The 13027-nt window shown below is 33.9% G+C and overlaps 2 protein-coding genes across 4 annotated transcripts in view; one reads left to right on the top strand and one right to left on the bottom strand.

The window, feature by feature from the left end:
* The window catches only part of LOC118742309 (protein artichoke), a gene marked incomplete in the record, with an annotated part of 113018 nt that overhangs the window by 40276 nt on the left and 59715 nt on the right, over window positions 1–13027 (bottom strand).
* On the top strand, window positions 8906–10386 carry LOC118742310 (leucine-rich repeat-containing protein 15-like). The gene is made up of 4 exons (XM_036474286.1): window positions 8906–9060; window positions 9127–9381; window positions 9444–10055; window positions 10136–10386. The coding sequence occupies exons 1-4, from the start codon at window positions 9034–9036 to the stop codon at window positions 10265–10267; spliced, it is 1026 nt and encodes a 341-aa protein (XP_036330179.1). The 5' UTR covers window positions 8906–9033; the 3' UTR covers window positions 10268–10386.

Here is a 13027-nt window from a genome sequence, read left to right as displayed (position 1 = left end):
TACAATGCTAGTATAGTATATAAACCATATGTCTGTCAGTCAAATTTTAATGGCAATTTTTCAAATAAGGCAGTGTCAAAGTCTTTCTTCTAGCTCTAATTACTTCACCTGCTATAATTTCACTATGGCATGGAACAAACAAAAGTTGCCGTGAGTTTTATCTTCAGTTAATATTTCTGTATTACAATCACTTGCTTCACTGTATCCGAACTGTGGATTTCGTTTACGAAGACGAAGCGAACTTGTGTTACGAAATAGTGATGTAAAAATATGTAAAATTTTACCTACTCTCAGACTTCTAAATTTGAACGTATACTCGGTACAAGCAGGTGGGATGAATGGCGCAAAAAACAGGTGAAGTAATAAAATAGCGTTCTCGCTTTATTTTCTGACATTCGGCTGCCTTATAGGCTGCGTTTCTTTATACATTCCGGATAAACCCCGTTTCACAGCCGGAATGCGTTTGAAATATACGTTGACATATCATCAGGAACGTTCTAAAGAATAAGTAAACAAAAAAGTTTATTCCAAACGTTCAGAATGAATAAAGAAATGCAGCCATAGTCACATTTATAGGCAAATTTTCGAATAAGGCAGTGTCAAGATCTTTCTTCTCACTCTAATATTACTTCACCTGGTATAATTCCACCATGGGTGGGGTGCATGCAATAACACCATGCGCAATAATTCCTACTACTTGCACATTAAAAAGCAGTTTCAAAAGTGAACTAGTGTCATTTTATTATTATTCTTTTTTCAAAACGTTATAATGCCACCAGTGCATAATTTCGAAAGGAGGGGAGGGGACCGCAACCGCGACGTCAAACGCGTTGGGCACTTTCAAAATTGTATAGGTACTTACAAATCCGCCCATTTAACTTGTTCATGTACTACTTTTTCTCAAATATAACTGGGTGACCACCTTGTGCACTATTTTGCTTTATTACTCAATTGTAGGGATGCGTATCGCCCATGAAAATTCGATATATCGGTATCGCGATATTCTTAATTCACAATATCCCATACCGATATATCTACTAAAATAATATCGATATATTGAATATCGGAAATATCGAAAACGAAATGGTTAATAAAGATATTTTTTTTGCGCACCACGTATGTAATTAAAAGGCGAATAAGCATAAATTCAAATAACGAAGTTTCTTTGGATAAGATACACTTTAATGAGTTTGAAAAAATAGTAACCATAGTTCAGCAACTTCGATTTACCCCTCCTCACAAACATGTTTACTACTTTCAAAGAGACACACCTTTTCTTATGTACATATGTATTTCTAAATGTGAATACAAATGGTACCGTTCAATGGGGTTTCCAGATGACCTCAAAAAACATAATTTTTGTTTTTTTTCATGATCAATTGAATCTGCTAAAGCCTAAAATGCCATACAGCAGCTCTGGTTTGTCTTGGTTAGCTAAAATTATTTTTTATGCAAGAAGTATTTTTTTGCCTCCGCTGTAGATTTTCTTGAAGATATAAATTTACGAGCATTTATTTCTTAAGAAATGCAACTGATTTAAGAAATTATATGTTTTTATGAATTTTTGTTCTTCATGGTTACTATGCCAAAAGCTGTTTTGCGAGAACTAACACATTTTCCAACTATGTACTCAATTTTATTTTCAGTTCAGAAGCCTAGAGAACGTCGAGAAAAGTTTCCGATATTTCAAATATCGAAACAAAATATTGTATCGATATCATATCGCAGCACCTGATATCGATATAAATTAACCAATATGTTGAACAACGAAATTGATATATTGTATATCGTATCGGTATCGCGCACCCCTACTCAATTGTTAAGTTTAAAAGTTGGTCTTATTTCTCAACGGGAAATTAAATAAAGCAAATTTGGGAAACAACACAAAATTGCGTTATTGCCGTTTGTGTTATTTCACCCCTCCTACGGGGACCTAGGCTAATATAAAAAGTAATACAAACTTGTGCAGTACACTGAGAAAAGAGTTTAGTTACGTCACTTAACATGTTTTCTTCAACACATGATTTAGTTATAATTACATTATTTGGTTATAGTTACCAAATGATGTGTTGATAGAAGTTTATTTAGCTGAGTTTTTTCTGAGTATATGAAAGGAAATAAAAATTAATCTAAGTAGTGATACACGTCATGGCTCATATCCATTTATAAGCTGATGTTACATACATATGATTGAAGCTAATGTGGATCTGCTTTTCTATAGCTAACGGCGCGTTTACATTAGACAATGCTTACAAGACAATAAAGAACCACGTATTAGTTCTCAAAAACGCGATTAATTGTCTCCGTGGCGTAGGCGTCCTGACAATAGCTATGACAATTCATTTTGAGCAAAATGTTGTATTACAATACGCATTTCGCGCGAGCTATTTAAGCTAAAAACTAAAAAAATAATAAAGAAGAGACAAAGTTACATGCACATCAGCGTCTCTTGTGCCATTATAGTTCGTTTGTTATGAATTTCTCTTCTTGCTTGTACAAGACGTCAAAATTATTGGCTGCATACGTCAAATTACTGTTTACTGTCTTCAAAATAATCAAGACAGTGATTGAGACCATTGGAGAAGTATACATGTATTACCGAATAAGTGTGCATATATTTATATTGCCATGACGTATTGACCGGTTTAAACCCTAAAGCTCTACCCAGAATTACAGCGGCCGACGGTAAAGCGGTCGGCGGTAAGTGAACAGCTGCACAGTTGCCGCAGTGAAATCCGTCAGAGTAAACACAATTGCAACGCATGGCGGCTTCCGTCAGTTATCATTTTCATTTGAAAATTATTATTAAAATGAAATATTTTTTCGGTACGTGCGTGTACGTAGATTTGCTGGAAATAAAAATGGAAGAAGACATTGGAAAACTTGTGAAAATAATAAAAATTACTACAATCAATACTCAATCAGCATTGTGCCGTCCCCGCTGGGCGGTAAAATAGAAATAAATTTAAATCAACCGAAAAACGTCGGCGGTAGGGATGTTAATTTTTCGGCTTTTTCCGATCCCGGGATTTTCGGGATGGCATTGTCACAATCCCGGGATTCCGGGATTTAGATATTTATTACTTTTCAACAACTTGAATCGAAAAAATTGCTTCTATATTGTTTGAGAAGCTCTCCTACCATGAAATAAATAATAAATAAATGGGTTTGAAACCTAGTTCTTTATTTAAAGTGGCGTTTTTATTTTTTCTCTCTGACCGCGGGATTTATTTTGAAGGACCTTGTAATTTCAAAGATATGATTAATTCCAAAAATTGTAAAAAAAAAATTCAATGCAATGTAGAATAAAAATATGGGTAACAAATGCAATAGGAAATTTCTTTAGAATTTAAAAAATTTAACATGTATATATATATTTTTTTTTTTTGATTGGCGCTTACACATATGTTAGTGTTTAGCAGAGCTTCTCCTCCGATTTGTGGAGTGCGCCTTGATGTTGTCACACAAAGCGGAGGGACCTACAGGTTAACGCCGAGACCGAACGGCGATTGTATTTTTATGAGAAGCTGTTTTTCATGGCAGAAATACACTCGGAGGTTTGCCATTGCCTGCCGAGGGACGACCGCTGTTAAGAACAAACCTTTTTTACCTTCCTTTTATTAGCTCGGTATGTAACTATGTAATATTGATGCGCCTAAAAGATGCAGCGTTTTCTATTCTCAAGTTACATACCTGATGACAGTACGAATAATAAGAATATATATACTGCGAAATTTCAAGGATACAATTTTAAAGTGACATTTTCAATATTTACCAGCCCTTCTGCACCAGAAACTTGAACATGTTAAAATTCTACAGGATTTTCTCATTAATTTTATACCCATACTTCTTCTCTAAGCACATTTCTCTGAATTTTTTAAACAATTTTTGAATTACTGACGTCAGAGTGAAAAACTACAAACGCAATTTTACTATATTTGGCCCAGGGTTTCGCGAATATATTGAAATTTGTGTTTAAAATTTACTATCGCGCGGTGTTATATGCATTATGAACTAGACATTTATAAAAAATATTAATTAGTAAATAAAAAAAGAAAAGTAGCCAATACTGGTCAAGAAAAGGAGTTTCTATTATTGCCATCAGTACAAATTACAAATCCCGAAAATCCCGGGATTACTTGCCCGAGCATTTCGGGATTTTCGAGACTTTAAAAAGTCCGGGAACCCGGGATTAACATTACTAGTCGGCGGTAAAAGCGCTTCCGCCGCAATCATGAGCCATTCCATGTGCCTTTGTGAGTTTTAATTTTGACAGCGGTTAACCGTGGACCGCTTTATCGTCGTACGCTGCAATTCTGGGTAGAGCTTAAGTAAGTATTAATATTTTGCATTTCATATTGATTTATTAAATTCAATTCAATGCAATCCAAACGAATATTTCATGTACCGCTTTTAACTTGAATATGATTTTAATAATATCACGTATGTCGTTTAAGTTTAGTGGCTGCAGCTCCGACACAGCAGGCAGGTCAAGACGGAGGCACTGGACTGATTTCCCGTTTTTTTCCGACCCCATTCTCACACTGTTTAGTTCTTCTGACATTGACAAAAACCCTAATGAAAAACTTTTCAAAAACCCGGTCATTTTACACATTATTTGTTGTTTATTTAACTTACTCATAGCTTATATTTAACTTACTCATGTCGGCCGCTGTGGTGTAGTGGTAAGCAGTGCGCGCTTCCACTCCGCAACGCCTGGGTTCAAGCCCTGGTCAAAGCAACATCGCAAAAAATATAAAAACTAGTAATTTTTAGCAAAAAAAAAACCGACTTCAACTCCCATATAAAAAAAAATATATATATATATATCTCATGATCCGCTGATCGGATCTTAACCAGATTAGTATGGTACCACCTCTGAGACACTACCTTTCCGATGCAAAAAATTATCGAAATCGGTTGACGTGGTCCAAAGTTATGCGGTAACATACATAAAAAAAAAAAAACAAAAAAAAAAAAATATTCCGACGAACTGATAACCTCCTCCTTTTTTGGAAGTCGGTTAAAAAGGTTTTTTCTTAACAGCGGTCGACTATGTGCGTTAAATGCAATGCTCGGCTGCCGCTCTTCGTATACGTGTGAAACACACATGTGCTCAGTGAGCTATGGAACTGTTACATGCAGGGTTGTGTCTGTAAAATATTCAGTACATTAGTGGTATTTAGGTATTCAAATTTTGGGGAGTAACATCGATGTTTCGATGCATCGGAAAAATGAACATCGATGATAAAATACATCGCCAGAAAAACACCGATATATCGATGGTTTCCGATGTTTCAAAATTTGTTAGGTTGTAGTCACATTAAAAGGAAAATTTAATACTTTTCAATTCCAACTCTCCGTAATTCAATTAGAAAAATGCTTACATATGGATGTATTTCCTTGTATTTATTTACCATTCCTTTACCCTTCCTATAAATATATTAAAAATGCATGCCGTCGTGATTTCGCTGAGTCTAACGCTCCACGGCCCAATTTCGTTGAAATTCCAACAGGAACCCGGGCTTTTTTAATGATTAAGTAAGCATTTTTAAGTCGGCCGCTGTGGAGTAGTGATAAGCAGTGCGCGCTTCTACTCCGCAACGCCTGGGTTCAAGCCCTGGCCAAAGCAACATCGCAACAAAAATATGGAAAAAGTTTTTTCTTAACAGCGGTCGTCTCGCGGCAGGCAATGGCAAACCTCCGAGTGTATTTCTGCCAAGAAAAACAGCTTCTCATAAAAATACAATCGTCGTTCGGAGTCGGCGTAAAACTGTAGGTCCCTCCGCTTTGTGTGACAGCATCAAGGCGTACGCCACAAATCGGAGGAGAAGCTCGGCCAAACACTAACATATGTGTAAGCGCCAATCTATTAGTATTATTAAGCATTTTTAATATCGAAAGATAAGAGTACACTGAGAATTTCGGAATGTTCCCCAAAAGAATAAGTAATAAACAGGGAACGTTTGCAGTCCTGGTTTTTACACTTAACAACACTACCCTTCAGGTCGCTTATTTTTTTTTATCGACCTGCCCAAGGTGTGATTGACAACTCAGGTAGGCTCTCTTTTAAGGTACTATTATGCCGAAAAATATAAACATGTGATTCAAAATTCATAAAAACATTTTTTTCAATCTGACTTTATAGGATTTTACTTTGTCTGAGACCTGCCTGAACTCGGATAAATAGCCGAGTTTGTGTTGTCTCTTTGCTAGTGATAGAACTTTTATAAAAGTATCGATAATACTCGTACTTGCAAGCAAAAAGTAAACAAAAATCAGATTGCTTTGCTTTTTCACCTCTTCCTATTTGTAAATTGAATAGTGGCTGCTTTTAATAGTTTTAATCTGATCTAAGGGAGTTTTTGGAATAAACTTCCAATAAGATTAGTTTTACATGCGTAAATTAAATGTGTATAGCAAAAAGCTTATTTAAAGTTTTTAAAAGCAAATATTTTGTGATTGTTTGACGCGTATATGTATTTATAAATAACTTTACTTTGAAAATTAAATGCAAATGTAGAAGACGAGAAGCAAATGGGATGAAGCCCATTCTCTGTTGGAAAGATAAGCTCTTTTTCGTAAAAATACATGTGCTAACGACGGCTGCCTTATGCTGGAGAGTGGCCAAGTTCTCGAGTCGGAATACCACCCTCTTCCACCATTCATTATCAAAGGTGAAGCAAGACATTCGTTTTTCAATTATTTAAATACTTTTAGCCTAAGCCAGCGTTGAAATGACCGCCACATTTTCTTCTAGGTTGTGTAACAATTTTATAACTCAGTCAATTACCAGTATCCTAAAACAAAATATGTATTAATTATTAGTATAGGAGTATACATATCGTCGCCCGTATGCCACAAACATGAATATGTAGAAATGAAAGTTTTGGGAAATCAAGTTATCTTATTATGCAATTGAAATTGTAAAATAATATCGACCCCTTTGCGCAAAATTATCGTATGTTACATTTTTTACGAAATTGACTTTTTGATGCAACTTTGTTTTACAACCTATAACGCATCGCCAGTTCAAATATTACCGCTTAAATCACAATAGCTACACGGTTAAAAAATTCGGTTTTAATTTTAAACTTTTTGGACTACAGTAAAACCCGCTTAAGTACCTCACGATAAATGTCAGCTTTTTGAAGTACTTAGGCGGGTTGGGTACTTAAAATAACCCGCTTAAGTACCTCGATGCGGGTACTTAAGCCAACATAATTACTGATGTAGTTACATCTTCTTGTTAACTTACATAAATACTTGAATAACAACATTTAATGAATTATACATAGTTTAAAAACAAAATCGTAGCATTATTTAAACACATAAACAAATAAAGAAAAACTTTATTAAAAAAATATTTAGTTCCATGGTATGTAATTTTTACAAGAATTAAATTGTTTAAAAAGTCAAAGTTGGACATATCATTTTAACAACATCTTAAATTTCATGCTCCGTCGGATCGGGATTGAGGCCGGACGGCGTGGCTACCAAACGCATGTAAATGTGCTTTCATATGTTGACTTTGAACCAGCACCACATTTCCCTGTGTGCAAACATTTTCTATTTCGGTTTAGATTTTAAACCAAATTTTCTATATATGAAACCTAGAAACTAGAATTAAAACATTTTGGTTTGATTTTTAAACCACGAACTTTTTGGACTAAAATTTAAACCAGAATATATTAAAAATTGCTTAAAACTATTGACTGGTTTACTAATTAGACTGTGAAAGATTAAAAACGGCAGTAGTCCCAGTGCGGTATAAAAATTAAACCCTAATTTTTGACTGTGTACCCCAAAAATTGACTGTAAATTTTATCGTATGTGGCAATGATTTTTTTCTTGTGGGCAAAATTATCATATGTGCTAAGAAATTAGAATGTAGAGACCTTTCTACAAAATATCTTGCGTTTAGTTATATTTCTCAATTATCTCGGCAAATCTAAACTTTGGTATTGATGGTGATAGCCAAAGCAGAGAAAAATACAACAAATACTTTCCTGTAAAATTTTGTTTTTGTAACATACGATAATTTTGCGCAAAGGGGTCGATATGTGCTTTCCGTGTACGCATGGTATTCTGGGTTTTGGTATAACGTAGAACATCAAAAGGCTAACCAAGTCAACTCATGCTTCTGGCATGAGGGTGACAATATGTAAAATTAAAACTTTATACGCATTTTTCTCGGGGTTTCGGTTTTTTGAGTTATGACAGTATTGAAGTAAATGAGCTTTATGTTCATTTTCATAACATTCATATTGGATTTTGAAATTAACTTTCGAACGTTCGTCACAATATTTATTGGGTAATTAAAGAACAAAAAAATACTTAAAACAGTTCTTAACTCGTCGATACTTTTCGGCATTCGCGATATTTACTCAGTACTTGTCAAAAAGTATCGAGTTCTCGATACTACTCAGTACTCATGAAAAGTATCGATATTCTGTACTCGGTACTCGTATCGTTCTATCACTACTCTTTGCATGTATTTCGTCATTTATGCAAGTGTTCTTTTGTAACTCGGTTGCAAAAGAATGCACGTATTATTTGGTTATAGTTACCAAATCATGTGTTAAGAGAAATAGAAATTTAGCTGAATTTTTTCTGAGTGAGCATTATTTAGCGAATGTTTTAAAAAATTAGAATGGAATTAAAGTGAATTTTAAAATACTTTTTTATAAATAAACTAGTATTTGCACTAGATAAGAGTAGCAAAGTCAAGGCTCATTCGATACCTGAAAATTCAAGATTTCGAAAACAACTGTGATAACAGCTTGAAGCATACATATGTACATACATTTAGATCCAATAAAGGCTAAGGAATTTTACATATACGTACTTAAAAGCTAAGGATAATATCTAGGAATAATACCAGTTAATTTTTTTTACTTTTAAACATTTTACAGGCGTCTCTTTTTGAGCGATAACAAAATTATTGATGTCGGCAGAGGAACTTTTGGCTCTATCGGAAAAATCGGTACAATTGATTTAGCTAGGAACTTTTTAAAGAAAGTTGATTTTCAAATGTTTTCTCAACTCAATTATGTCGAGGTAAAAGTGTAAAATTAAAAAGATAGCAAAGTATAGCGTATATGTATAATCACTCTTATCTTTTAGTTAATTGATTTGGCTGAAAATAATATAACAGTGGTTGAAAAGCATTCCTTTAAGGACATATACCAAGCGACTATTAATATTTCACACAACTCTTTGGAAAAAATAGAACAGTACGCATTTGAGAATTGCGTAAACATCACAGTTTTGGACTTGTCGTTCAATAGACTAGCAAACTTTTCGCGCAATGCATTTGATATTACGACTTTCGCTACCGATTTTCAGTTGAGCTACAATTTTCTCACAAATTTAGCGCAGGTGAGAGACTATCAAATAATTGTGATATTTTTAATAAACCATTTTAATTTCATACGTTTCAGATACCCTTTCAAAATATGACGGGAATCAAAGTTATAAATGCGTCGCACAACTACATAGCAGAGGTGCCAAAGAACTGTTTTCCAAAGCTATACGAATTACACACTATTGATATTTCGCACAACAACATTTCGCTGATTGCCAATGGCGTCTTTCAGACACTCTTTTCCCTACGCTTTTTAAATCTTAGCCATAATAGTCTAACCGAAATTAAGTCCTCAGTTTTTGGTACACTCCCCACTTTGCTCGATATGAATCTCAGTCATAATAAGTTGACATCTATTGTGCGAGGAGCACTGGCTAAACTTACAAGTCTACGTTTTTTGGATCTCAGCAATAATCAGTTAGGAAAGCTATTTCAAATTCCAATTTCCCTAAATGACTTGAATTTAGAAAGGAATCACTTAACAGGAATACCAGCAGGTACATGGCCGGTTATGAATTCGTTGCTGTTCCTAAACCTAAATGACAATCAAATTGGAGATTCCTTAACTGCACAAAGCTTCACAGGTCTGCTGGTGCTGCAAAAATTGTACCTTAACAAAAATAACATCAGTCAGCCACCCATCGAATGCCTGGCCGGTATGTCAACACTTCAGTATTTGCACCTTGAGGTAAATAATATATGTACATGTTTTTAAGGAACATCCGTCGTTTTGCACTGATGTTAAATTCTCACCGCTTTTTTTTTTAGGAAAACAACCTAACAAGTTTGGAGAAAAGTGCTTTTGGAAAATTACCAGTACTTTTTGAACTCAATTTGCACCATAATGGTGTTAATGATATAAGGTTAGTACATGAGCCGTTTATTTTGAAAGTGGCATAAGTGACCTTTTCCAAAAAAAAACGAGTTAATGATAACACCAATTAGAATTTAACGGTATCTGTTAATTAAAAAAAAATGTGCACTCAAATGTTGAGAACTACTGAGGTCTTGTTCGTGAAAAGTTTTATTAATCAGCGGTATAACGAAAATGTTTATTTTGACAGTGACATAAGTCACTCAAAAAATCAAGTAAATGATAAACATGGAGTACACCGAGCAAAAATCAATTTTGCACAAAAATATACATATTCCAAAAACTAAGAGCTACATGTAGTAAAACTGCGTTTTTACAGGTTAACCTAATCTTCGCAGCTTGCGTTTTGCAGTCGAATTTGTTATTTTTGCGTCACCCGAATTTAGCTTGCGTGCGTCAGTGTTGCCACTTTGTGAGTAATTCCTCAAAACGTGAGGAAAGTTTCGGGTGCGCTTGAGTATTTTTTGAGGATTTTTATTTTGAGGAATTTTCTCTCGATATATTTGCAGATAAAAAATGCAGCAATATTTTACACAAGAGAGTTGTTACATCGCTCTGCAAATTTTTGACAAAAAGCTTTCCGAAGTTTTATAAAGAGCAAAATACACCACACAAGTGGCTTGTCAAACATTCTTCAAACCTACTTTTCCCATTTCGCCATACACAATGCAAACATGACTCGTTCTAGCAAAGAATTTTAGTTTTAAGCGATTTGATCAAACTTCAACATGGCGGGCAGAAAATCAAAAAATTTTGATTTTTGTTCACATTTTCCTCAAACAAGCCGTCAAACCTTCAAACGGCCCCATACACAACATAAATAGCTTTAAGGAAAGGGATATTTCGCTTGGTTTGTCAAGCCACTTGTGTGGTGTTTTTCGCTCTTAAGCACATCTGCATTTGCTGCTAAATATTCAAAATGTTATCAATAATTTTTTTTCATTCCATTGTTATATTTTCAAGTTATTTTAAACTTGCAAAATGTCCGGTAAGGAATGGAGAGAACACGCATTGTTCGATCATAAGGATACTCATATTGATTCCTCATTAGATCCAGAAAATTGTAGGAAAAGGTTTTGAATTAAAAAGTTTCTTCAGGTTCATATAAGTTTCCCAATTAAAAAAATTAAATCTACATTAATAATATGGCCCTTTTCTAATGCTTCAGTAGAACGTATATTTAGTAGTTTAAAAATGTGTACGACTGACTTGAGAACCACATTGAGCACTGATATGGTTGCAGCAATAGTATATACAAACCAAGGCATACAAAATAACGGTGATACTTTGTTTGAACCGCAAGAACAAATGTACCAATTGAATTGGAGAATGTAATTAATTTTTGTACTAAGTACCTGTAAATAGAATGCAGTACACAATACTCATATCTGTAATAAGACAATTTTGAGTAATTTGTTCGGATTTTGAGAATTTTTCGTTTGTTTTTGAGGAATTTGGTAATTTTTTTGTGGCAACACTGACGTGCGTTTGCATTTGATTTCATTGAGCGAAACGTTAAATCAAAATGTCACGCAGAACAAAAATTGGAAATTGAGTTAGCTTCATATGCACACGGTTCAATTTCGGTTGGTCCCATACAAGTTGTATGTGCATGAGACATTTTTGACAGTAAATTGGCGGCGTGCGTGAATATGAGGTTAGCCTCTTAGTTTCTTTCTTTGGCGTCAGGATTTTCTTAAGGGGCTTGAAATTTAAAAAATTTGATTAGCTCCAAAAATTGCACTGGTTTACAGCAAAAATGTTTTGTGGATGTCACTATCCAACTCCTATGTAGAATTGCTAGGTCATTCCGAAAATCGAGTTAATTTTTTTTCTATGGATACGTTTTCAAGATATTTTCAATTTACCGTTATTCAGCTTAAAGCAAAAATTGGTTCCTTTTAATCACGTATATCTTACGAACCAATTTGAAAATCTTAATATAAAATACGACAAATGAAAGCTAATAATTTTCTCCATAAACCGCATATACATCACTTTAAGATAGGGCTTATATTATCTAACAAATTAATTAATCATTCCAGCTTTTTTTATTTTTTAATGAAAAAATTAAAAAAAATTTATTTTAACAGAAGAAAAATTTAAAAAATGACAGGTTCTGTGCCAAATTTTTGTATTTGTACTAAAGCCTTTTCTTTTCCAAAAAAAACAATTCCAATTACTAATGAAGAATATGATGGATAAATAAGAAATTATGAGTGGTCAAATGAAAATACGCAAAGATTTTTGTACGACAAATGAGCAGGAAAGCAAGTTACTCATACGCCACGTACACCTGAGTAACACGCTTTTCTGCTCATATTTCATACAAAAAATCTTTGCGCATTTTCATTCGACCACTCATTATTTCGTATTTCTCCATCGATTTCCTTCATCAGTAACTTGACTTTTTTGTAACAGAACAGTCTTTAGTACAAATGCAAAAATTTGGCACAGAACCTGTTATTATTTTAATTTTTCTTCTGTTACAGTTTGATATTTTTTTAATTTTTTCATTAAAAAATAAAAAAACTAATGATTAATTAGTTTGTCAGAAACTATCAGTCCTATCGGAAAGTGATGTATATATACGGTGACCATAAACATATTTTGAAAATACAGGACAATTTTTCAAAAAATTTACCTACATATAATTGCGTAGTATAAAAATTACAAAAATATACTACATATGTATATACATTCCTCGTCATTTGAATAGCGCACCCCTTTTTTGATTTTCTACCATACAAAGTATGCTTGACAAAATTTTTATATGGAAGAAAATG

Source organism: Rhagoletis pomonella, unplaced genomic scaffold, assembly GCF_013731165.1.
Source record: "Rhagoletis pomonella isolate Grant_MI unplaced genomic scaffold, Rhpom_1.0 Rhpom_scaffold_00007, whole genome shotgun sequence".
Taxonomy (NCBI): domain Eukaryota; kingdom Metazoa; phylum Arthropoda; class Insecta; order Diptera; family Tephritidae; genus Rhagoletis; species Rhagoletis pomonella.
Note: the sequence above shows the minus strand (reverse complement) of the source record. Positions and strands in the feature narration are given on the sequence as shown.